General features: G+C 43.2%; 1 protein-coding gene across 2 annotated transcripts in view; it reads right to left on the reverse strand.

The window, feature by feature from the left end:
* Nucleotides 1–21,433: 21,433 nt before the first annotated feature.
* The window catches only part of KIF20B (kinesin family member 20B), a 42,691-nt gene continuing 38,082 nt past the window's right edge, over nucleotides 21,434–26,042 (reverse strand). For both annotated transcript variants that reach the window (XM_081912929.1, XM_081912928.1), the window contains exons 30-33: nucleotides 25,498–25,581; nucleotides 24,578–24,722; nucleotides 23,196–23,338; nucleotides 21,434–21,764 (exon numbers count right to left, since the gene is read on the reverse strand). In XM_081912929.1, the coding sequence (XP_081769055.1) occupies nucleotides 21,693–21,764; nucleotides 23,196–23,338; nucleotides 24,578–24,722; nucleotides 25,498–25,581 (444 nt within the window). In that variant the 3' untranslated portion in view covers nucleotides 21,434–21,692. The remainder of the gene's footprint in view (nucleotides 21,765–23,195; nucleotides 23,339–24,577; nucleotides 24,723–25,497; nucleotides 25,582–26,042) is intronic.

Below are 26,042 nucleotides of genomic sequence, written 5' to 3' on the forward strand. Positions count from 1 at the left end.
CCTTTCCCCTTAAAACTATTAAAAAGTATTAATAGCTGCAATCACCAGGGCGGGGGGAGAATATTTCAACACTTTTGTCAATTATGCTACTTAATGGTATGATAGGACAGAGCACAGTAGGGGGTATATTTGAAGGTCATTAGCAATGCATGAGTGAAGCAGCTCCTCCTCTGGAGAGAGGAGGAGGGATGTTGGGGAAAGCTTTCATTTTGATTTAACAGAGGTTATCGCAGCATGAAAAGCAGGAGAGATTATTCCAAAAGAAAAGAAAAGCTACACAGCGCCTGTATGTGCAGGGGTCACAATTCAGTAACTGGAATTCATTTCACCGGTTTGATATGCAGAATTTGTGCTATGTGTATTTTGCTCATAATCTGACTCACACAATGTCACACAACAAGACGTATTAAACCCTATTTTTTCGTGTATAAGACACCCCCATGTATAAGACACCCCCTATTTTTTAAAACCCAAAATTAAGAAGTTTAGCTTTGGGGGGGGGGAGGTCACTTCCGCCAGTCACTCACCCACCTGCCCGCCACTGCCGATTGCTTACCACAGCCACTGCCAATCGTACACCTCGCTGCAGCTGCCAATCGCCTGCAGGCCTTGCCACAGCCACCAATCACCCGCCCAATTGCCGCTGTCAATCTCCTGCTTGCTGCTGCCATTAATCGCACATCCCCCCTTTGCATTCACTATCCGTGTATAAGACGACACACAATCTTTGCCTAATTTTCTTTTAGCAAAAAGCATCGTCTTATACACAGAAAAATACGGTAATTCATTATATGGCACTAAGATGTATTGCAATACATCAAGTGGTTATTTTCAGCAGGTTAGGACTAAAACAAAGTTGCAAAAGGGAGCTGAAACACTGAAAAGGTTTACCTTCTTCTTAACACAGGACACAGTATCTGCTGTGATGTAAGTAGATATCATTTATGTATTGTATGCAGTGTATTCAGAGAGGGGATTTTTTTAATGAAAGGTTTATTTATATAGTATTTTCCTGAAGAGTTGGTGTGCCACGCTTTAGATTTACAGCAAAATTAAGTCTTTCCTTCCACCCCTCCACACACACACACACACACACACACACACACCAGTTACTGTGTACATGGGTCATGGAGGGGAATAAAAGCCTGGTGTTGTTTTCTTAAGAATCTCAAAAAGCATTTTAATCTGGCAGACAATTGCTACTATCTTAAAGCATAGGCCTCTTCCCCCCCATTCAGTTTTTCCTTCTATGAATTGGTTACATACAAAATTTCAAACCCCACAAAAGAGCACACTCTTTTTATTAAAGCTATTAGTACAATTAAAATACTGTCCTCCTACCCACAAAAGGATTTGTGGACCATTTAACAGCTCTTGTTTTGCATTACAATCCAATTTTCTAAGGAAGAATCATAAAGCATCCGAAGACCTTCTGTTTGAGAGCAGCAGCAGAGGCTCAGGTCAGTCAAGATATCTTATAGTCAATATTTCATGAAAATGAGAAAAGTTTTGATGGCTCATCTTATCGATGTCCTTGCCAGGGTAGGGCTGCTCCCTATCGAAAAATTTCCAGTTTTAAATTGGGATCAGGTAAAGGTCACATTCAGACTGATACTGAAGGCCTTGAAAGTCAGGACTCCCAGCACAGTTCAGTGGATATCAAGTGACAGGGAACATTTGTGTTACATTTCCTCTCGTTTTTATCCCCGGTCCTCTGAAGTATAAGTGACTGCAAGGGGTTGGCGATACACAGGCAATTATAACTGCTCAATTGAGCAATATAACATGGTTTTCATCTTAGCCAGTTCTTTTGTACTTATATAAATTTCCCTTTAGCAACTTCCAAAATGCAGCGAGAGCCCACAATAATGGTGGGCACAAGACCTCTCTGAGTCAGGGTGGGAGTGCCTATCATTCACCCTGTGCATGATGGCCTGGAAGCCCTTGATGTTTCAAGGTTGAGTCCTGGGTCCAAGCTAGTGGATGCAGGTGCCAGGGCCGGCCCACTCATGAGGCAAGGGGAGGGAACTGCCTCGGGCGGCAGTTTGTCCGGAAATTCAGATGTGCAGAATTTGCGACAGTAGTTTTCAGATTCCTTAAGCACTGCATCCACAACTTCAATGCTCACACAGCCCAGGGTGGAAGAAATGCTACTTTGCTGCACCTGTTCCCACCCAGGTTGGATCCTGTGCATCCAGTGCTAGGCTCAGCTGAGACACCCCGTTTTCAAGGTTTCTGCTGGGTGGTAGCTTCCACCCAATATTTGAGGAGGTACAGTGCACCCTTGAGGCTCCCCAGAGACAGCAGAGCTCCCAGACTAGTGGAGGCTGATAGGGTCAGAAAGAGCTGAACAGAGGGGCTTCTCTGCTCTATCGAAATCTCCTCCAGCGCAGGAGATCAGGGGCTTGGGTCACTCTGTAATTTGTTGCCATGTTCTCTATGTACAGACTGCTTGCAATCTGCTAAATATCTCTCATGCACATAATTGCCTATGCAACGTTTCAAATACGTCTCACAAAATCTCATTTCTTATCCCCTCTGTTTCTGTAGAATGAATTTGTGTGTATGTTGCAAATAACAATTACTGATCAGGTCTGCAAAATAAAATTTCTGAATAAAGTTTATTTGTGTCCTATATAATCACTTTAAATGGAACCAAATAATTGTTACATCTAAAAAGGTTTTTTAAAAATATTTTAACTCATTTTCACAGTACTTGAGAAACTTCCAGAATAATTTATAGAGTTTCCATAGCTAATTCTTTACCATCCCTTTCTATTGTCTTGCTTCTTTAGAATTCAAATGCTTCACATCTTTAAAACTCTGTTGCCTCAGGCTCTTTATTATCCAATCAGTCCCAGTCTGTTAAGCTTCAAATGTTCCTTGATATACTGATCTTACAGTATTCCTCCCCCACCTCACCCCCCGCAGCCGTTCAGGACTGAAATAAATCAGTAGGACTTCAGTGAGTTCAAAGACGGACTATTTACTTTTTCTGCTGCTCAATTTCCTGAAAGCTCAGAAGGTTCCTCAATGATATTGAAAGAGATATACAGTACCGGACTGGCTCATTGTCTAGTTTATTCCACTCTTCTGATTGTTCAGCCTTTCCTTTGGTCTTTTCTCTTTCTTCTCACCCTTGTTCCCTCTGGGGTCTTCCCAAATATGATCACCAAACACACATTCAGCCCGATCAACAAGTGGAGAAATTTGCAGGATTTTCTCCTCTGTTCTTACCAAACCCTTCAGTCTCCTCGCCTCACACAGAGGTGAAAGTTCTCCTAACCTGCAAGTAGGTTGTATAATGCTGGAGTCTTATGAGCTTCTACTAAAATTTCCCTCCAAATCCCACACTCCAGCCTCAGCTGCAGCTGGCTTTCACTTGAGGAGACAGAAGATATTCCCTCATTTACAAAGTTGCACTGACTTCCACTGGAGAGGTGTAAGCACTTTAAACCAGAGGTGGTGAACCTGTGGCTTTCTGGGGTTGGGGATTGGGGTTGGACCTGTCCGTTGACTATGTTGGCTGCAGCTGATAGAAGGTGGAGAAGAACCAGAGATTCCCCATCTCTGCTTCAAATGAATGAGAATTAAGAGTGTTTAACTCTAGTTGAATTGTGCCAAGTTTCTCTCTGAGTGTGAGAGTTTCTTTTTGTAGCAGGGAACGGGTGTGTTTTTTGTCTCTCAAGTAGAAATTCATGCTGGGGGTGAAGTGTGACTATTGTGGCACAATAAGCATGATTGGGAAGAAAATGCTCATGGAAGACAACAGAATCGAAATGCTATACATGCTAACATAGAAAGTTGCCTTAAACTGAACCAGACCTGTAGTGAGTATGGCTTGTGACAGCAGCTTCCCAGCATTTCTCCTGGACATGCCAAGGATTGAACCTGCAACCTTCCACATCCAAATCAAGCTCTGCCCCACCAAACCATGATCCTTCCTTGAACCCCCGCCCCCAGTTGTCTGGTTTTCTTCAAAGAAACTTTTCTTAGTTTGAGTTAAAATTTTGCCTGTTTAAATTGTGCTCAGAAAGAGGTTAATTTGATTCAGTGACCTGTGTCTCCAAAGGCACCACGGTTCTGTCTCCAGAATAAGCGCCGAGAAGGAAAGCACACATTGCACTAGAGCAGACTTGGCTTGAGTGAAAGGAAATATTGATATGTTCCCTCCCCTCTCGGCGCAGGGGACATGTGTCCTGCTGCTCTTGTGAAAGCAGAGGGCTCTTTTGTGCCGAGCTGAAAGCAGCTGCTGGCACATTTATTCCTATGAACAATGTGTATATTCTGCTTCTCCATAATGCCCATCGTTTGCAGCCAATCCCAGGTGGAACTTTTTTTATATACTTCTATGAAGAAAATCTGTTGCACAGGCATGGATAGCTGAGGGCAGAGCTGGCTGTCATCTTGACATGTGTTCTCAAGCCCTTGGTTTTATTTTATTTTACTTTTAACAAAGGAAGGAGAATGGGGAAGTTGGGGACACATACAGAGGAGGATCAATGGATGGGACTAGGAGGGATGCGCAACTAATAATTCCCTTAATAACCACCCCAGGCATTTCCCCCACAGCTGAGCTTATTTTTGGCTACAGAGTCCATCTTCAGGAGAAATCAATGAAACAGCTGTAGAGAAGTCTAGGTGCTGGGGAGAGCCAGTGGGTGGGGTCAAGGGTTGAGCATGCTCTCTCCCAGCTACCAAATTGCCCTTGCAAGCACTCCCTCTCACCACAACAGTGTTATGAGTAAAATATGGGCATAGAAACTCCTTTCTCCATAATAACTATTGGATTCTGCCTTTGATTCAGTTGCCTGAATTTTTAATTCAGGAGCAAACAGTAAACTCTTGAGTGATGGAAGCAGATGTTGTAGGAAGCAGGAGAAATTTCATTTCCCCCATCCCTCTATTTCTGATGCAAAAGCAGCATTGTGCTTAAAAGGGAGAGATATCCTTTTCTCGTCTTTCTGGGGACCAAACGCCTGGCTGCTGGTACTCTGCCTTCATTTTTCATCTGCTTAAATAAAGAATTGGGGATTACCATATGCTAGACAAAAATTCAGCAGAGCTGCCCACCATCTTGAATGTTGCACTAATGCCCAAGAGAGAGAAAATGTGGAGACCTAGAGATTCGGTTCTATTCATTTTGGAAAAGTTCAGGAAAAGAATTTGGAGCAGCCCTACAAGGGTTTCTCTCTGTGTAAATTTAAAGGCAGAACTTCTTACAGTATCAGTTCTTCAATGTAATGAAGATTTTAGCAACGAATCATTATTATTATTCAATTTATTAGTTGCTTGCCACCTTAGGAGTCTCCATGCAACGTACAAAATTGCCTATCATAAAATCAGAAAAAGAACAATTCCTCATATTAAAAACCATTCAATAACCTAATAGAACCACAACAAAAATATACAGCAAAATCATGAAAGAGTGAATATTGCTGGAAGGGAATCTACAAAGACTGCAAATTTCTCTCATGTGGGTTTAATTTGTCTGGCAGTCAAGACTTTCTGACTGAAAACAATCAACAGAATGATGCAAGCTCTATTCATTATAGACCTTTATGCCCCAGTAGTCTCCCTCTTGGTTGGATAACAGTTCAGTTAAGGAGTTTGCTATGGCTTTGTTTATTATAGCAAAAATGGTTATTGCCCTCCACTGGTAGAACTTTGACCCTTTATGTCCACAGCTAGGAATGGAACAGGACTGGGAGGAGCAGGATGAGAGAGGACACCAAGGCTGGGTAAACCAGGGCACAGTTGTTTTAAATTGGTGTAGGTATTGGTGTGGCAAACACGCTTGCAGTAGGCTTTGTGCCAGCGGTATCCCGTAGCTCAACTTGCTAGGAGTTGTAGAGGGTTGCCAGCCTTGCTCTGGTGAAATATAAATAAGTATTGTGTGGTTCTCTTGACTGGGACCAGGACCAGCTCTTTGTTTTGCTTAAGCAGTTTGCAAGTGGGGACTCTTTGCTGTGCAATTTTAATGCCTTTGAATCCGTAGGATATGATTTCTCTTCTCACTGTGCTGAGCAAAGGCAAATTCATCCTAGGGTGAGTTAATCGTTCCAGCCAATGTGACTTTAGGAAATTTGGCAGACAAACCTCATTAAAACAGCAGGGCCCATATTCTGTTTATCACACACACACGCACACAATTTATTCCAATTCAATTTACTAACTTGCTCTGACTTTTGTCGAAAAATGCAGTCTCCATCAACATCAGCTCTTTTCTCCAAATGAAGGAATGTCAGCGGCTTTATGCTTCACTGCAGTGAGCTGTGATTCACGGGGTCCGAGAGACTAATTGTGAGGCATTAACAAATTGCATCGCAAGAAACTGATAATGATTCTGCACTAACCATTCACATCCTCTCTGAAATGCTCATGTTTCCACCCATGTTGCCATCCAAGTACATAATGTTCAATGGGCTGAACAATTTCTCAGCTTGCCTCTGTGCCTTTTGTATCAGGGGCTATTCTAAACTGTGTGGCACAGGCTTGCTATGTTGTGTATTAGCATCCTGACACTAAAATTAAACTTTGGGGTTTCTGGAGAATACACACCTCTGAGAGACTCTGCCCACCGGGCCTTAATTTTTTAGCAGGAAGACTACCAAAGGTTTCGGAGAAGTTAAAGGTAAATGTCTGGCTGTATCTGATATATATCAAATCTTTGGAGCTTATTTCAGTTGAATTTCTGCACTAAGAAGACTGTTCATCAATGTAGTCATAAGAAACTCCAGAGTGGATGTTGATGTGTCTTTAGGGCAGTTTTTTTTTTCATGCACCTGTAACAGAGTTCAAATAAAGCAAATCACTAGGTACATTTGCAAATACACAAGTCCAGTCACAAACAACTCTGGGTTGCGGCACTCATCTCATTTTACAGGCCAAGGGAGCCGGCATTTATCCACTTCCGCAAACAGTTTTTCCGGGTCATGTGGCCAGCATGACTAAGCCGCTTCTGGCGAAACCAGAGCAGCGCACGGAAACACCATTTACCTTCCCACTGGAGCAGTACCTATTTATCTATTTGCACTTTTGGGGTGCTTTCGAACTGCTAGGTTTGCAAGAGCAGGGACCAAACAACAGGAGCTCACCCTGTCGCAGGGATTCGAACCACCGACCTTTCGATCGGCAAGCCCAAGCTGCACAGTGGTTTAACCCAAAGTGCCACCAGTGTTCCACTAAGAATAAGGATAGGTGACCTGAAACCTGGAGAGGAGGCACATCTGCACCTTGCCATGACTAAATAGCCGCCCTGCCAGCACCTTACAGGACACACGTACCTCTTGTGCTATGCCTCTCCTTGTCTGATTTCTTTTTGTTTGGATTGCGGATCATTACTGTGGTGACATACGTTGTCTTTGACTACTGTACAAGAGCTAAGTACTATTACTATTGTTGCTGAGATCAAACACTGCAAAAGCTGCTGTGCTATTTATTATGCATAATCAAAATGTTGTGATGCTTCTTCCTCTCCTTTCTCATAATTCGAAAGATTTATGAAGAAAGTAAACACAGAGAAGCAGGGTTGTTTATTTTCACTTTTTCTTTTTTATGTGTGTGGTGTGAAGAGTTGGTGGGGGAGTGCTTCAAGCTGTGATCAGCAGCCTCGGCATCTGTGACTGGCATCCCAGCCTTCATACGAGGGTTATTCTAGCTTTCAATGTGTGCATTCAGTAAGCAAGGTTGCCTATCCACATTGCACAGTAAAGATGCATTTAAATGAAATCTCAGGCCACCAGTCTTTAGAAGATGAGTAGCCATGGTGGCACCCATGTGACATGGGACGTGGGTGGCGCTGTGGGTTAAACCACAGAGCCTAGGACTTGCCTATCAGAAGGTCGGCAGTTCGAATCCCTGCAACGGGGTGAGCTCCCATTGTTCGGTCCCTGCTCCTGCCCACCTAGCAGTTCGAAAGCACGTCAAAGTACAAGTAGATAAATAGGTACTGCTCTGGCGGGAAGGTAAACGGCGTTTCCGTGCACTGCTCTGGTTCGCCAGAAGCGGCTTAGTCATGCTGGCCACATGACCCGGAAGCTGTATGCCAGCTCCCTCGGCCAATAAAGCGAGATGAGTGCCGCAACCCCGGAATCATCTGTGACTGGACCTAATGGTCAGGGGCCCCTTTACCTTTACTTAGCCATGGTGGCACCCTCCAGACATTGTTGACTACAACTCCCATCATCCTAACAGTTGAGTACACCTGGCTGGGGCTACTGAAAGTTGTAGTTAGGAATCAGGAAGAAATTCTTTTCAGTTTGCATTTAAGTACGACATGCCTATTTTACAGTTTCCAGAACAATTCAAGAACTGGAAAAGAGCCATCCTTCAAAATTCACACTTCTCTGAATTTTGCAATGCAGTTCTCCAGCCAACGAATGCATGTCAAAATTCATATACTGTGGGAAAGTGTGTGTACAAGTGCAAATGTTCATGAAAATTGCATACAAAAATGCATTATATGAGAAGATTATTCTGCAGAAGTGTGTACATTAGGCAAAATTGCATACAAACATATATTTTGAGAGGAAAATCCTGATGAATGCTGATGAATTTTTATGAGGACTTTAAATAAAAAAATCACAGACTGATGGGGAAAGTGGACAATGGAAATTAAGAATGGGGGGGAATAAAAATAAATGAGAGAAGCAAAAAAGCAAAGATTCACTCATCCCTAGTTGTAGACTAGAATATTTAGATGGCACAACGTTGGGTCCCCCTGCTTTAGAGGACCTTGACTACTGCATGCTACTTATGCACATGGAAGGTGGTGATGAAATAGAAAAGCAGACAAGTGCTTTTTTTAAAAAAAAGCTGAAGGTTCAGTTTTAACCAGTGCTGGTCCTCCTTTTACATTCTGCAAAAGAATCACAACCAACCCAAAGTATGCATTGGGGGGTTATTGTTTTTGTTTATTACTATGTGATGGGTTTTTGTGTTTAATATTGTAAACTACGCTGTGATCCTTGGATGAAGGGCATCCTCATCATAAGTGCTCTTTTTCAGGGGGTGCTCAAAGGTACGCAGAATTGGTACCTCTTTTTCGTTGTTAAAAAGTGTTTAAAAGTGTGACACTTACTGTAACAACTTCATGGTGAGTACCAGCACGTGTTTTTCTAGGGGGAGGGAAGCACTGATTGTCATCATATGGTAGAAAAATAGGGATCGCTGTTGTTTAGAATGTGGCAGGGAACTTTTAGTCTATCTTCCCCACCACATACTAAACAACGGTGATCCCTATTTTGCTACCATAGGTGGGTTTTTATATGAAAATACCAGATCTGCACAGACTAAGGCACAGAGTGGAACTTAAGCTATCCCCTAAGTATAAGCTTTTATACTTCCCATAAAATAGATGATTATAAATAGATGATAGATAATACATAGATAGATATAGATAGATGATAGATAGATGATAGATAGATAGATAGATAGATAGATAGATAGATAGATAGATAGGATAGATGATAGATAGATAGATAGATAGATAGATAGATAGATAGATAGATAGTAGATAGATGATAGATAGATAGATAGATAGATAGATAGATAGATAGATAGATAGATAGTAGATAGATGATAGATAGATAGATAGATAGATAGATAGATGATAGATAGATAGATAGATGATAGATAGATAGATGATAGATAGATAGATAGATGATAGATAGATAGATGATAGATAGATAGATAGATAGATAGATAGATAGATAGATGATAGATAGATAGATGATAGATAGATAGATAGATAGATAGATAGATAGATAGATAGATGATAGATAGATAGATAGATAGATAGATAGATAGATAGATAGATAGATAGATAGATAGATAGATGATAGATGATAGATAGATAGATAGATGATAGATAGATAGATAGATAGATAGATAGATAGATAGATAGAGAGAGAGAGAGAGATAGATAGATGATAGATAGATAGATAGATAGATAGATAGATAGATAGATAGATAGATAGATAGATAGATAGATAGATAGATAGATAGATGATAGATAGATAGATGATGATAGATAGATAGATAGATAGATAGATAGATAGATAGATAGATAGATAGATAGATATAGATAGATAGATGATAGGTAGATAGATGATAGAGCTTCAAAATGCATATTAAAAATGCAAACTTCCATATGGATTTGGTAGATTAATGTCAAAACATGCCAGAACAGGGTGGCCACATGTAATAGTTATACTGTAAATAAACTGCTTCAACAATGCCTAATAGGTTGCAGATTGTTTATATTGTTTATATTGTTGTCAATCAGGGGATTGGCCATCTGAGGGATCCCGCACAGTGCTGTGATTCTTAGTTATGAAACTGAGCTATGGGCAAGGGAGGACTAATGAGACAAAAGCAGAAATGCTGGCAAGGACCCTGGCAGAGCAGTCAGTGAATCACATTTGCTAAGGAGATGTCTCTCCATGGACAGGAACGCTGGAAGCAGGGGGCAATTGGCAAGATTCAGCAGGACAGCCTGTGCAACTCATATTTCTTTTTACATCTGATCAGAAATGCACACGAGGATATTGCTCACAAGCAGCCCTACTAACCTCAGACATCTTTACCAGGAAATGCTTCTTCTTTAAAAGGTGGTGTTTCCTATTCAGCTTTCTTTGTTGGGCACAACTATGGGTTAGAAGTAGTTAGTTGGACACGGGTGGCGCTGTGGCTTAAATCACAGAGCCTAGGACTTGCCGATCAGAAGGTCGGCGGTTCGAATCCCCATGACAAGGTGAGCTCCTGTTGTTCAGTCCCAGCTCCTGCCCACCTAGCAGTTCGAAAGCACATCAAAGTGCAAGTAGATAAATAGGTACCGCTCCGGTGGGAAGGTAAACGGTGTTTCCGTGCACTGCTCTGGTTCGCCAGAAGCAGCTTAGTCTTGCTGGCCACATGACCCGGAAGCTGTACGCCGGCTCCCTTGACCAATAAGCGAGATGAGCACCACAACCCCAGAGTCGGTCACAACTGGACCTAATGGTCAGGGGTCCCTTTACCTTTACCTAGTCCCCACTGAAATAAGAGCAAATTAATGTAGTTGCTGTGATAAACTTTTCGCACTGAAAGTCAATGGGGCCTAAGTTCAGCTAATACAGTCTGGAACCTTAACCAGTGGGGGGGGGGAGGAAATCTGCTGCCAGAAAGAATCCTTGAAGAACCAATTTCCCTTTCACTCATAAAAAGACATTTCAATCTGAGCTGCACTGCAGCGATTCAATAGAGGTACGCTTAAAGCACATTGAAGCCATGGGCTTCTGCAGGCTTATTTTTTTTATGGATTTCGTAACCTTTGCGGGCTCTTCTGTTCTCTCCATTCATCTTTTAGTCTTGCAGGTTACCTTACGTCCAACTTTCCCCAAAGAGTGAGAACTTTCGTTTTATGATTGCTTTATAGCCATTATTCACAGGAACAGAGGGCGCTAAGAATGTCACTCCAGTCTTTATGGGTTGTGTACATTTTTTACAAATGGAGGGGGAAATTTTGTGCCTTGCTGCTTCTGAAGAAGAGTGCAAGTGTTTGTTTTGCCAAGTGGTAACTTTACACCAGGGGTGGGGAACCTGTGGCCTTCCCTCTGCTGCTAGACTACAACTCCCAACATCAATCATGATTGGTTGGGGTGGCTGATGGGAGTTGGAGTCCCATCTGGTGGGTCACAGGTTCCTACTCTGCACAATCATTTATGAGTGGGACCTCTCCTCCTCCTCTCCCCACCCTCGAGCACAGTGCAACACCCCCCCCCCAGTGTTATTTGTAGCTTCCACTGAGAGTGGGGAGAGGGTCTTTTCATTAGGCCCACAATAACGAAAGAAAGGGTTAAGCCTTCTCCCAGCATGGTTGCAGTCCTGATTAGGAGCTTCCCCCATCAGCTATTTACCATTTTTTAGAAAACCAAATAGATGTGAAAACGACCATTTTAGTACCAGATGTAGAAATGGAGCCAGGAGGTTAAAGAGAGAGATGTTTGCATGATCAAAATGGTGGGGAGAGAATCAACAGCTTGGCTCTCAGGAAATTACCAAGAGAGAAATGAGTCTCAAACAACATCTGTATTGATTGCAGAGGGCATTTCTTCCTTGATTGCTGCCGTGAGGCATCACTATTGCAACAACAAGGGACATTCATCCCATAAATGCAATTACCACAAAAGTTTTGTCTTTACTTAAAAATCTGTCAAGCTGTTTTGCCGTTGCTCTTTCAAACACCCACTTAGTCATTTTCTCCCCTTCAGCACCGAGAAACAATCCCACTCCAGAGAGCTCTAGCGGCAGAAACCTTGTTACCGGAACCTTAAATCAGTTCAGTTTCATTTGCTAGCAATGGAGAAAATCCACTTCCCTTTCCCGCCACTGCAGGATGACTTCATTTGGTCCCCTCTGCCTGTGCCTCACACCGAGCAACAGGGGAGAATTCGACCCAGTTCACATTTCAAGCTGAACTTACCTTATCTGTGATCTCCAAAACAAGAGGTGGACTAAAACATAACTATCCTTCAAGATTCACACTTATCTGAGTCGTGTGCTCTGCATGTAGTAAAGTGTGCATATAAATGCATATGTTCTTGTTGTCATCTTGAGAGACAATGGAGTGCATCTCCAGGGGTGAAATCAAACCGTTGTGTTTGCAGCACCAAAGTGATCTCTCCAAGGTGCAAGCCTGGGAAGTGTGTATGAAGGTCCTTGACTGCCCAGATGACAGGACCCTCCTTTTGGCCTCCCTGCTGTTGTCCAAAGGAAAGCAGAGCAATACGTTTTAGCACCAGCTTGGCTGCAGGAGTTGCTGGAAGGAAGTGTATAAGTCACTATCCAACCATCTGAGGGACTCCTTGCCAGATTTATGTAGGGTTTACACTTTAGCCTTTTCTCCTCCCAAATATATCCTACAAGGCAGCAGAGTTTTCCTTCTCCTAGACTGCCTACCTTCCCAGGTTGATGAGCCCCAACTGCCCCTTACTTCTCTCTACAGCACTTGCAGAAACCACCTTCCTGACCGTTGGACCCACTATTTGTCTTGTCTGGCCAATCTGCCAGAGCCTGTCTTTGCATGCAGGGGAAATTCCTAACTCACCAAGAGTTTGGGACCCATCGGCTACCCTCACCTGGTTTAGCTGGTAGCTTCTAGGAGCCACAGGTGAGAACTGAGTGCAGGATGGAGACCAAAGGTAGACAAACAACCCCAGAAGGAGCACAACATGTCTCTCACCAGAGGTACTACCCCCTCCCCTAACAAACCATACTCCTCAGATGCGTATATTAGTGAAGAGTATGGACAAGCAACACTAAATGCCTTCCTTCTAGCTGAAGCTAGGTGGGATTCTGTGAGGCAGAAACAACTGGCAGCCTTCCTCTGTGTGACATCAGTGATTGACTTTCAAGACCTCCTGAGCTCTGGGATCTAAAGTATCCTGGATCCAAGCTTTTCAGGGCCTTGTATATTAATTTGAGGATGAGGCATATACCCTCTGTGGGGACTTGCACACAGAAAAAGACTGCAGAGAAACGTTTTACAGCAGATGAAGCAGGAGACATAAGAAAGATGGCAACTCTGATACTTGTAACAACTCATTATTCTGTAAAAAAATATTGTGCACAAAATGCTTTGCCAGTTGAGTTCCTTTATATCCAGGCACTTCTTCTTCTTAAGAAGCCATTTTCGAAAGTCAAAAGAGGGATACATCCTTCAGGCAGTGTTTTGAAATATAAAAGCACAGCTCGTGAGTCAAGCTTAAGAATACGCACCAAAACATTTCAAGATGGCATTTCCCCCTGAGTTTACAGCGACTGAACATTGTAAGATCATTCACCAACCTCTTCTCACTGTTTTACATCAATACTTGAGACACTTACTGCGAAAGAAAGAGATGTTTAAAATAATTCTCCTCACCACCACCACAAGAGGCAGTCGTCTTATATAGATCAACTTTTCACACTGGGTTAATGAAACAGTTTGTGTGTGTCTGCTTTGTGCTTGCGGTTTGGCTCTCCCAAATTTGCTCTGCCTCCAAAATCTGAAAGTTAAGGGTTGAAACCAAGGCTACTCATGCTGAAATCTGCGTTGCCTTTACTGTTATAAAACCTGTCTCTGCAGTCTTTTTCTGTGTGCAAGTCCCCACAGAGGCTATATGCCTCATCCTCAAATGAATATACAAGGCCCTGAAAAGCTTGGATCCAGGATACTTTAGATCCCAGAAGGCTGTTGGTTGTTTCCTGCCTCACAGAATCCCACCTAGCTTCAGCTAGAAGAGCTGAGGAGAGCTTGCTTCCCTGCTCCCACCTTTTTTGCATGATTAGCTGCAAGAGAATTGTCATTTTCTGTAGTGCCAGGTGCCCACTGAGACAAACAGTAGGTGGAGCCAGAGCCAATTGCAGGTGGAGCCCATCCACCCTGGTTTTACTTCCATCCTCCTCCCTAATGAGTTCTACAAAGGCAACACTGAGACGAAGGAGGATTCCAGCAAGAAGGCAGACTGGTAGGGACTGAACTAAGGGCAGACTCAGATTGGTATGGCAGTGCTCCATTGGTCCTACTGGACCAAACTCCGCTGCCCATCTGTATTGGCATTCCACTGGCTTTTGAAGACGCATCTGTTCACACAGGCATTCCCCCAATTCCTCAACCTGAGTCTCTTGTTTTAATGTTTGTATTGTTTCAATCAGATTGGGGGGGTATTGTAATTATGGTTGCTTTGAGTTTTAATTGGATTTTTCGTGTGTGTTTTTATTATGAATGTTTCTATTTTAATATTTGTGCAGTTGATCTTTATACTTGTAGAGCACTTAAGAGAGCTGAAGAACATACAGAGACTTCTGGAAATAACCTCTAAGGAGGGGGTAGTGATGCACCTGTAATGTGGCGCCAGTCAGTGTGACATTCTGGCCACAATTTGTAACTGTCCAGGTCAAGAGAAACACCGATGTGCCTCCCCTACCCATAGATGACTCTCACTCCACCAATCTGAGGGCATCACCTCTCATGAGGTGATGCCCTCAGATTCCTCACATGAAATGACTGCCTGAAAAGCAATCAGGAACACAGTACACACCTAGCATCGCTACAATATACAAGCTCTTGTGTGACACACATACCTGGGCATTTTGCCAGCATATTTGGAATTCTTTGTTTTGCTCATTCTTCCTTCAATGGATCAGAGATAATATCTTTAAATGCTACACACACACACACACACACACACACACACAATTTTTAAAGCTAGGTTCTCTAGAACAGTCCTGTCCATCCATAGCCACTCGGTGCCTGAATTCTGTAAACAGAATCGGAAATGACAGGAAATGGCAGGTCTGTAGCAAACACTCAACACTTGGCTACCCGGTTCCTCTTCCATCTCAGCTCCATTAAGGAGGTCCTTTTTCCATTTCGTTACCCTCTTGAGTGACACATAGTGCTGCAGTGTGCCAAAATCCTCATTCCCCTTATCGTAGCTAACATTAACAAGATGACAGTGTGGTATTTTTAAAGAGATCTAAATATTTGATTAAGGGCAGAAGGAGATTTGAACATAATGTCCACAGGGATGGATCAGAGGGGGCGCGTTGGAGTAGGATAGAGAGCTTTCTGAAAGATAAGGTCAACTATTAAAATTACATATTACACATGATGCACACACACACATTGTAGAAATGTTATTGTTGGCTCAAAATATTTCTGGACAGATAGAAGGCAAAAAAGATCTAGTCTTATGGCGTCCACCTTCATGCTTCTTGAGAACCAGTGTTGTGGAGTAGACAGCATGTTGGACTTGCAGTGGGAAGACCTGTGTTCAAATCCTTGCAGAGTGATTATGTTCCCTGGGCAAGCTTAGGTCAATTATTCTCTCAGCCTAGGTCGATCTCACAGGGTTGTTGTGATGTTCTGGGTGGGACTGATGGGAACTTTGGTCCAAAACACCTGATGGGCACCAAGTTGGGGAAAGCTGGTTTAGACCTTCCATCACAAGCCTCGAAAGAGAGGGAGCATGGTGAAGCTCCATCAAGAGGGAACTCCATAATGATGGGAGCACCACCAATCATGGTGCCACCCCAAGCTTACACAGTTTCTTGTCTGGCTAGGACAAGGCCAATCTGAAAGGCTGGAGAGTTTGATATGGGGCCAAGTAGTTTAAGCTGTCCTGGCCTCGAGTTCACAGTAAATTAGAGTTTGTTGTTAGTAGCTAAACCAACCAAAGCTATAACACATATCGTCATCCGTCCGCCCTCCTGCTGCCGCCACACACAAATCTCACATTTTCTTTGCTCTTCGCATTTTTCCTGACCGTATACGGTCCCAGTTACATAGAGGGCAACCTGTAATCTGGGCATTTTTAATTATTTTTTAAATCAGCTTCTATAGCCCACCTTTCAGCTAAATGCACATACAATCCAGAGTTTCAAAACAGACAACATAAAAACACAAATCAAATCCAGCACCAGATTAATGGCTGCAGCAGATCAACAGAGCACAGCAGGGTGGGGAAACATAATTGTAAAAGCCACAGAGCAGTAGTAACAATCATTTCAAAGCGTGGGCCAATAAAACCCTTTGAAGCAAAGTGTGTATACGTGGATAGGGAATGATGCAGCCATATTCAGCCTCATTTTTTATATAATCATTTCCACCAGGAAATGTGTGCAAAGTACACAGAGGGATAAAGCAGCAGAAATGTGCAACTGTAGATGAATTCTTGAGAAAACATCCTGCCGCTTTGCCAGAGGAACACAAGAAGATGTCTAATACAGAGTCAGACTGTAGCAAAATTAACGTTTGAGGCTGAAGGAAATCTCCACATAGCGGTGAGAAAACAAAGGGTGTTTATTGCTAGCAATAATGGCTCAGTGGGATCACTCTCCAAAAGCTGAGCCAGCCCAAAAGGGTGGGGCCTGCTTAATATACATAGCTGTTATCTGTTAAAGCAACACATTTGCATAAACTTCCTCCAATCTAAAGTTACAACACAATACTAATTATACCATGTATGGTCTTTCCTTCATTACCTATTCATTAGGCAAGGAAACAAAGGACTCCCTCACTAAGCAACCCCTGCTGCACGTGGTCTCTTTGCATTCCTTTCTACCTGAGAGGATTAGCACATTTGAGCACAGCACATCTCATTGTCAAATGTAGACACTTAGGAATCTGTTTAGAACCTTGGGAGCAAAGCTGCTCCTAGCACAAGATTTGAAAGCACTACAAAGAAACAATAGACACAAGGCCTCTAGCCTGGCTAGTTAACTGAGCTTATAGGTCTCTATGTGCATCAAGACCACTGGGCCCTCCAGGCTCAGTAATGTCTACACTGACCCTTCAAGTGTCCCTATTTTCTGGGGACGTCCCTGATTTAGAGGTCCTGGTTTCTGATTTGATCTCAGAACGTCCCACTTTTCCCTTAGGATGTCCCGATTTTTGTTTCAGAAATGTTGGAGGGCATGGAGCTATGCAACCCCTGAGCCATCTGAAGGCAATCCTGTATGGGGAAGTGTTTTTTTTTTAATGCTTAATGTTTCATTATGTATGTTGGAAACCACCCAGAGCGGCTGGGGTATCCCAATAAGGTGTGTGGGGTATAAATAGTAAAATTATCATTATGGAATGGGACATCCCTATTTTCATCGGAGATGTTTCCAGGAGATGCTGTGTTTCAATTATGGACCTTCTGGGTGTAATGCAGATGTTCTACCAATGAGCTAAAGCCCTTCTGATCTCACATGATCTGCCTCTTACTCCAGGACTTCTCCAACAGAGGGCAGACCTATCCAGTTTTGGAAAGCAGCCTGAACAAGGATGCCTAAAAGCGGCTTCTGTAGCTACTAATGAAGTTCGTTTCTCCTACCTTTTCTTGTGTGACGGATGCGGCAGAAATGACTATGCCAATACATTTGTACTTGGGTTGGTTTTAAGAAGCACTACCCAAGTTAGATATTTTTGCTTTCGCAGCTCTTCTAGAGTTGGGCACCTTGAGGAGGAAGGGTGCAGCAACATAATTTCAGTGACAAATGAATAAAATAATAGTAATAATACCAGCATTAAAATAAATAGGAGTGATTGGCTATTAAACAAATTCTTTTTAAAAGGGATTACTTAAAAGCAATGAAAATAGTTTGGAAGGCAAAGCCTGCCGTCTAGCCACTGGTTGGACGTTTTTGTGCCAAAAAACCTTTCCCGCCTATAGAACAAATAATCTATTATTTGTAGCAGCTTGACATGCCACACGTTAGGCCATGCCATGTGCAATTTATTACTTCCTGCCTTATTCTAACAAAGGCTAGAAGCTGCGCAAATTAGACTAGTCCTCAAAAGTGACCCGTAGGCCTTGTTATTTAATGTCTTTGTTTAGATTTTTTTTTAAAAAAAGTTATTTACTTCCCTTTTATTTCTGTGGCTCAGGGGAAATAAGTCGTTTGAGACCAGATTTTCTTTAAATGTGATTTTTGTTTTTAAGTGTTGAAGCGCCATCTAGCGGATATGTGGAGTTTTGACCAAGTCTTTGTGCAGACATACATCATTTGACCTGCAAGTTGTCTGCAGAAGCAAACACACTGCATTTTGTCCAGATAAACTATCTTCTTACCAAGCCTGTCTTTCATTTCATTTTAATTTGTGTACTGCCTTTCTGTATTACTATAACACAAGGTGGTTTATAGCAACAAAATATACAACACACACCTTATGATGATCAGATCCAATAGAAGAAAGTCATACTAAAACATAACTTTAAAATGGAGCGACTTATATAAAATAAAGTAATATTCAATCGTCTTCAAATATCTTGAGCTCGGGGGGGGGGGGACAGCTGTGTCTGTGTATAGCAGGGGATGGGAACAGCAAGCCCTCTAGGTCTCTCTCGGTGACCCATGGAACTCTCGGTCTGGCCACACAGAATTACTGGCCCTGTTTTCTCCCTCAAGTGCTTTTGCCTGGTGTGAATCTGTCCTTGAACTCTAGTAAAGCATCTTGCTTGCCTAAATGCAGGATACAGGAGGCAGGGGTGTAGAACATAGCCGGCTCAGCTATGCAAACGTAAATTTTGCTTTCACTGCTCTGCCTACCAATGGCATGTGGTCCTCAGAATGCTGTCCAGAAGGAAACACATACCAGGGTGAAAAAGGTTCCCCATCCCTGTTCTATAGCATAAGACATTGCTGGGTGCACTGCCAACTGACTGCAATCCTTTGACATCATTAAACCACTTCTTTCCAAAGTCCTTTTTTTAAAATTTAGAATTTCATATTATATTTGTTTAAGAAGAACAAATATATTAACTGAACACACACACCTACACAGCTTTTTGAACTAAGGCTGACAACCTTTGGAAGCATGGTGAGGAGCAAGAAAAGGCCGGTTTTCTTGCTCGTTGGTTTTGTCAAATCTAACAAATTCACACTCAAACTGCAACATTGGGAGGGCAAACATTGCCAGAAGGCGACCCACATGGAGCTACCACACAGAATTTATGTGGGGCTCAGTCCTCAATACTTCCCTATGTTGCTTGGACACTAGAAGATAAAGAGCACACGTTTTGTGTTGGCTGAGGGAAGTGAAGAATTAATGTGGTGAGACTTTTTGAAGTGCTTAATTTCGCTCCCTGCCAGTTGCACAAATGTGCATTAGCACAGTCATTAAAGTAAATATATACTGTTCGGATTTAGCCCAAGAACACTTGTTAATTTGTTTTTCTTTTAAAAACAGAGATTTTCCCAGTGAGAAACCGATGCATTTAGAACTGGGTACATCAAAACAGCCTAACCAAGCTGAAGAGCTCTTTCTCTTAATGGAATTTCACTTAAATTCCATTGTTTCACAGAAAAGCAGGCAGTTTTTTGAAGTGTTCGCCTCTGTTGTCATTGAAACAAAATGATGGGGGGGGGAGGGAAGCCAACATATCTGGAGTGATATAGAATAAAGAGGCTGTCTTAATATACTTGTAGCAACTTAGTGGGGGCAGCCACTTCTCGGAGCTCATAAAGGTGATCCCACACACACAAGGTGGAAGTTTCTTATGAGTGCCACTACCAGAAGCAAATAATACTTGAGGTACCGCTCAGCTTCACAACCCTCCCACCCCCAAGATTTCACCCGGCGCTGCTTGCAAGTTTTAAACAGCCTTCATAGCTTTAATAGAGGAGTGGAGACTCTTTTGCTTATGAAGGGCTGTTGAGATTTGAAGGCTGCAGCGAATTGTGGGTGGAACATGGACTGCACCTGCATCAAAATATAGTTTTCTCTCTGAGCCACTCATTCCTCTTGCACATGTAGAGCAATTCAGAGGAGTGGTCTGGAGAGGAGGAGATGACTGCAATGTTGGGGGACCAAATAATGCCAAAGAATGCCTGAAATTAAGATTCCCCTCCCCAGTCTATAAACTCAGGTTGCTGGCTCCCAGTATGTTTCCAAGCACAATTCAAAGTCTGGGTGCTGACCTTTAAAGCCCTAAATGGCCTCAGCCCAGTATACCTGAAGGAGAGTCTCCACCCCCATCGTTCAGCCTGGACACTGAGATCCGGCACCGAGGGCCTTCTGGCGGTTCCCTCCCTGCGAGAAGTGAGGTTACAGGGAACCAGGCAGAGGGCCTTCTCAGCAGTGGCACTCGCCCTGTGGAAAGCCATTCCATCAGATGTCAAGAAGATACGTAACTATACAACTTTTAGAAGACATCTGATTGCAGCCCTGTTTAGGGAAGATTTTAGAGTGGCTGGGGCAACCCTGTCAGATAGGCGGATATAAGTGATGATGATAATGAAGTTGATAAAAAGAAATATGCAATGAAAGCAAAGATTCTGAAACTGTCAGCCCCATGCCAAATTTCTAATTTGACCTGGTGCAAGTACAGACTCACAGAATGCACTCAACACCGTGTTGAAGATGTTCTGGAAGCCCTGCAAACACCACCCTGGTAGTTGAGATAACCCTACAATTAATTGGTAGCTTTTACAAGAGTGAGCTCATATATGATTATAGTCACTTGCTTTGATATATGCTAATTGGCTTGCTTTTATGTGGGCCTTGGGATGCTGGGCTCTGGGCCCAGAGACGGGAGATATCAGTAAGCCTTGGATAGTTGCCACTTATGCCCTCATGGGTCAGGTGGAGGTTCTGGCCTAACTGATGTATGCTGTCTTCGATATAAGCAATGGTTAACATAATAGCGCTTGGTGGAAAAGTCATCACAACCTCTCACTGCTGTGGTGTCCATCCCATGTCTGTAAAGGCAGCGAGGCTCTGCAGGTTGTGCTGTAAGTTTTCACCCTTATTTAACAGAGCATTAGAGCTGGCCATTCCGGCATTTTTGACAACCTACTTTGGTATCCCTGCATCAAACCACTCACACAGACCCTCGTCTGGGTCTGTGGATCAGAGCAACTGCTGTGGATTATTGTCTCTGGAGAGAGTAGACAGAAACAAAGACATACACAAACACACACATCAAAACGATGTCGATTATTTTAATCCTCCCAGCTGCAACAAAGCCTATACAGGAATTTCAAAACACTAGTAGGATGCACAAAGTTGTACATATAACTAATAGTACTGATGCTATACCATTTCCAATCTACACCCACTTTCCACTTTAGAAGAGCTGTGCTCCGAAATTCAACTGCTGAGGATTATGTTATGTACATGATTCTCTGTAAAAAAAAACAACCAAAAAAACCAACACAACAACACATAACCCACACTAAAATCAATGTGGTTTTTTTGTCCGGAGCCGTCGCTTGATGATTTCATGATCGCTTTCCTTTTGATCCATTACGATCTGAAAAGGAATTTAAGGAACTGCTGTTAACAGATCAAGTGAATAACTACTGGACCAAACTAAGTGAAACTTTTCTAAGAACTTTTTTGAAACGGTATAGAACTGTGAGATCAGTGGCCAGGAATCTCTAGACTTCAGAGTGTTTTCCATGATTGAGGGCCCTGCGTGCCTGGACAGCTTACTCTCAGGGACAAATGGCTTTGCTCTCTCAGTAATTGCACCCCTATGCTCATAATAAAGCTTCTTGAACCCCTCCCACAAGTTAGTTGACTAAGTCATGTAGAAATGAACATCTTACACTCTGTCCCATGTGGGCTGACAAGGAATCTGAACTCATGATGAACTAACTATTCAGACCAGGCGTTGGCACACCTCAGGGTTCTACAAGCCCTGAAGTTAACCAATCAGAGACAGGTACAAAATAGCAGCTCAGGAAAGAGGATGTGCACCAAGAAACAGGGTACCTATGAGCACATCCTAATCCCAGGAATCGTGTTCAGAATCAGAACTGGGCTCATAACCCTTTCCCAACAAAATCCACTCCTGCCCCTTGCCCCAAAATCCACTTTGTTTCAATAGCCTAATTTAGAGAGGAAGACACCTCTCAGTTGTTGCCATTGTCGACCACATGGGAATCAGAAGCCATCCTGGAAACCCTAGCTGAAACAGGCTTGCCCTTGGTAACAAGTCCTTAATACAATTCTATGTGTGTTTACTTCGGATTAAGTCCCAGTGGACCTTAGCAGATATGCATAAAATCACAGCTTGATGGCGGGAGAGGGAAGACAGCCTCTGGCATAAAATGAAATGTGTTTGTTCCGCCATACTTCCAGTAGATTAAGCTAGCATATTTGTTTAATGCAGCTTCCAGTAGCAGGAAGCATAGGGAAAGAGGGTTAAACACAGCCTAAATCCCTTTCGTCTATCTGTGCTATATAAGTGTCCAGTTGGCTGCCAGCACATTTCCAGGGCTGATTCAAGGTATGCTCACATTAGTTGGCCCTAAATGACTTAGACCCAACTAGCTGAAAGACTTCCTCCTTACAGCACGTCATGGGTGTTAAGATGAACGAAGGCGGCCCTGTTGGCTGTTCTACACTCTCAGGTGCTTGGAGGTTTCCCATTCTCTGTGGCAGCCCCTAAGCTGTGGAGCTCATGCATCTTGTACCTTCAATAGTAGTTTTCACTGTACGCTGAAGACACAAACTTTACCCTGGCCTTTGGCACAGAGATGTAACTGTCTAGGACCCACTCTATCCCTGCGATTGCAATTTGTTTTAAACAATTTTTTAATGTTGTCTTTTAAATTGTTATGATACACCCCCACTCCAGGATCTTGGACTGAAGGAGAGGTAATAAATTAATTTATCAGATGAGTTGTCCCCCAAGGGCAGCTTCCTTAGAAAAAACTTTTTTCACGATACCGCTTACCACTTGTCCAGAGAACTCCATAGGGGAAGAAATATCCATTGTGTACAGCTTGCGCCTCGCTCGCTTTGGCTTGCTATCATTTTCTTTAATGGACTCCTGCTCTGTAGATCTGGGAGATTTCATGGTTGCCATCAGCTTCTTGGCTGGAAGAGGCATTTCGCAACATTTTACCCTTCTGTTATGTGCAAAACTGCACAGGTGCATCCCTTCCCCACAGGAGTGCATCCACAGCAGCAGACCATATATCAAATGAACAGCAAATAAAGGTAGCAATTTTTTAAAAAAAATGCAATAGGAACCATTGGAAATAAGTATAATGCAAATAAGTACATATAAGGCAAGCACATCTTATTGTTTGTGCTATTCTTTTACCTAAGCCACCACACTGAAACCTTCATCAAAAAGATACTCTCCTGATGTCCGGTTTCACAAACCAGGACCAACTGGAATGCATGCAGCAAAAATGGGCACAGTGTATAGTCTGCCTTTCCTCCAAGGAGCTCAAGGTAGGATATGTGGTTCTTCCCCGCTCTCCCCCTTTAACCTGACAACAGCCCTGAGGAAGGTCAGGTTGAGAGAAAGCAATTTTCAGGAGTCAGGTGTCGGTCAGCAATAAAAATCACTGCCATCAGTAAAGTTAACTCTTTATTCAAAGAAACCAAAACAGTGCAGGCTTAGTGATCCCATCAACCCTTCCCAATAGGTCTTGCCCCAATGAGACATTCATTTCTCTGCATGTTCTGAGAGACCAGGGGAGAGGGGAGCTGGTTGCAGCAGGAATGGGGGCTTCCCTAGACTCTTCAGCAGCCTGCCTTATCTCTGTCTTCTGGCCCCCCTCATCTCCTGCCTCTGAGTCTGGAATGCTCTCTGCCACAGCCTCTCCTGCTCACTAAACTCTCTTGCCTCTTCTGACACTTCCAGTCCCCTCTCTCTTCTCCCTCTGACTGCTCATCATCGTCCCACCACCACGCCCCTGGCTCCGAGCCTTCTTCCCCTTGGGGTTCCCCAGCTGGTGCCTCCCAGCACTCCTCTGCATCCATGACACCAACTGCTCTAAGGTCACCTGCAAGCTTCATTGCTGATTGGAGATTCAAACCCAGGTCTCCCCAGTCCTAGTCTCACACCCAAACCAATGTTTGACAATGCTGCAGCAAAGGCGCTGAAGCCACCTCCAAGTCCTGCAAGAGGATCAGACTACAAGAGTGTCATTACAGCTCTAAGTGTGCCTCCCAGAAAATACTGCGAACAGGGGAAATGGAAGACAGATCCCCCAGACATGGAAACTTGGTTCTTCCCCCATGGGATTCAACACAAGCTGTCTCCTTTAGAGTAGGAGTTACAGAAAACCTTTAGGAGATGAAATAAATCTGATTGCTGTTTACCTTTGGACTGTAGGTTTGTAGAACTCTGAAAGAAACTGCCAACTTTCTGTAGTGCCCCACCCACATTCCCAGGTGACCTTATAGCTGATGCAAGTTGTTTGCTTCTTAAGGGATAATCCTTTCTAGGAGAGCCGTCAGGAGCAGTCTGAAGGGACACAAAACATCACAACAGACACTTAGGATGGTAGGCTTAAGATCTAGTGCAGCCTGAAAGACTTGTGCTATCATATAACCAACTGTCTGTGGGTAAGGAAGCAGCTGATCTTCTGGAGGGAGGAGCAGGATCCTGTACAGTGTAATACAACTAATAAAGCTGAGGCCCTTTATTATAAAAGTTATTTGCACAGGATTTTAAGGCAGAGCTTAACTACCCTCCAGAGGCCAGCGGGGGGATTACACTAATGGTTTCTGGAGTGCTGGTATGCCCCAATGGGATTTCCAAAACACTTTACGAGTGTTCTGAGTACAGTCGTAACTCGGCTCCCATACGTTCCAGCTCCCGAATGATCAAAACCCAGGAGTGTTCCAGTTTTTTAATGTTCTTTCGGAAGTCAAACATCCAACAGGGCTTCCATGGCTTCCAATTGGCTGCAGGAGCTTCCAAAGCTGCGCTTTGGTTTTCGAACATTTCAGACTTCCAGACTGGATTCTGTTCAACTTCCAAGGTATGACTGTACAGGTGATGACCATTTTGCACACGTCCAATTGAAAGAGGGTGGAATGGGCTTACTTCACCAATGCGTGCAGGGGCCAGAAACAGAAACTCCATGCAAAGTGGGTATGACCTTTAACAGCCCAAAGCGTTAGGGAGCACCTGCTAGTCAAAATGGTGATTTCATATTAAAGTGGACAATTGCATCATTAAAGTCATTGGATACAATCCTTCCCCCACACACCTACATGTACACACTCACACACACCTTTTTCTTTTCTCTGGATAATGAACCGGACCAGGTACTAGCTGGGGATGGAGCATTCTTCTCATTTTCACTCTTCAGGAAGTCCTTAAAAACAAAGCAGCATGCTCAGCACCCAAGTACTATTCCTAAGAAGGGCCGTTTAAGGAAAAAGAAAACTATTGTTTCTCAAAGGAAAAAGAAAACTACTGTTAGAAATCTAACTAAAAGCAATGCTCAGAAATTCATGAACTTGTTATACAACATTACTTAAACAAGAAGCATGCTCTGAAATGAAATGGAAAGACTGAAACTGCTGTTTTCATCCAGTTTCACCTAACTTCCTCTGTGTGTTAATTATGCAAAGAAATATAATAAAGCGAAGTGAAAGGGCAACTTTCTAATAGCTACAGAAGTCAGTATGGCAGCATCTAGCATTGACAGCCAGCACATAGGCCAGTGAGATGGGAATGTTTGCTTATGTTGTAATGAATAGCTAGCACGATGCGGGTTGGTGGAATAGTCGGGACCTTTTTGCAGGCTTCTGTCAAAATGTTGACATCCTGTAG

The sequence above is a fragment of the Podarcis melisellensis genome (genome assembly GCF_964234715.1).
Source record: "Podarcis melisellensis genome assembly, chromosome: 5".
NCBI lineage: Eukaryota > Metazoa > Chordata > Lepidosauria > Squamata > Lacertidae > Podarcis > Podarcis melisellensis.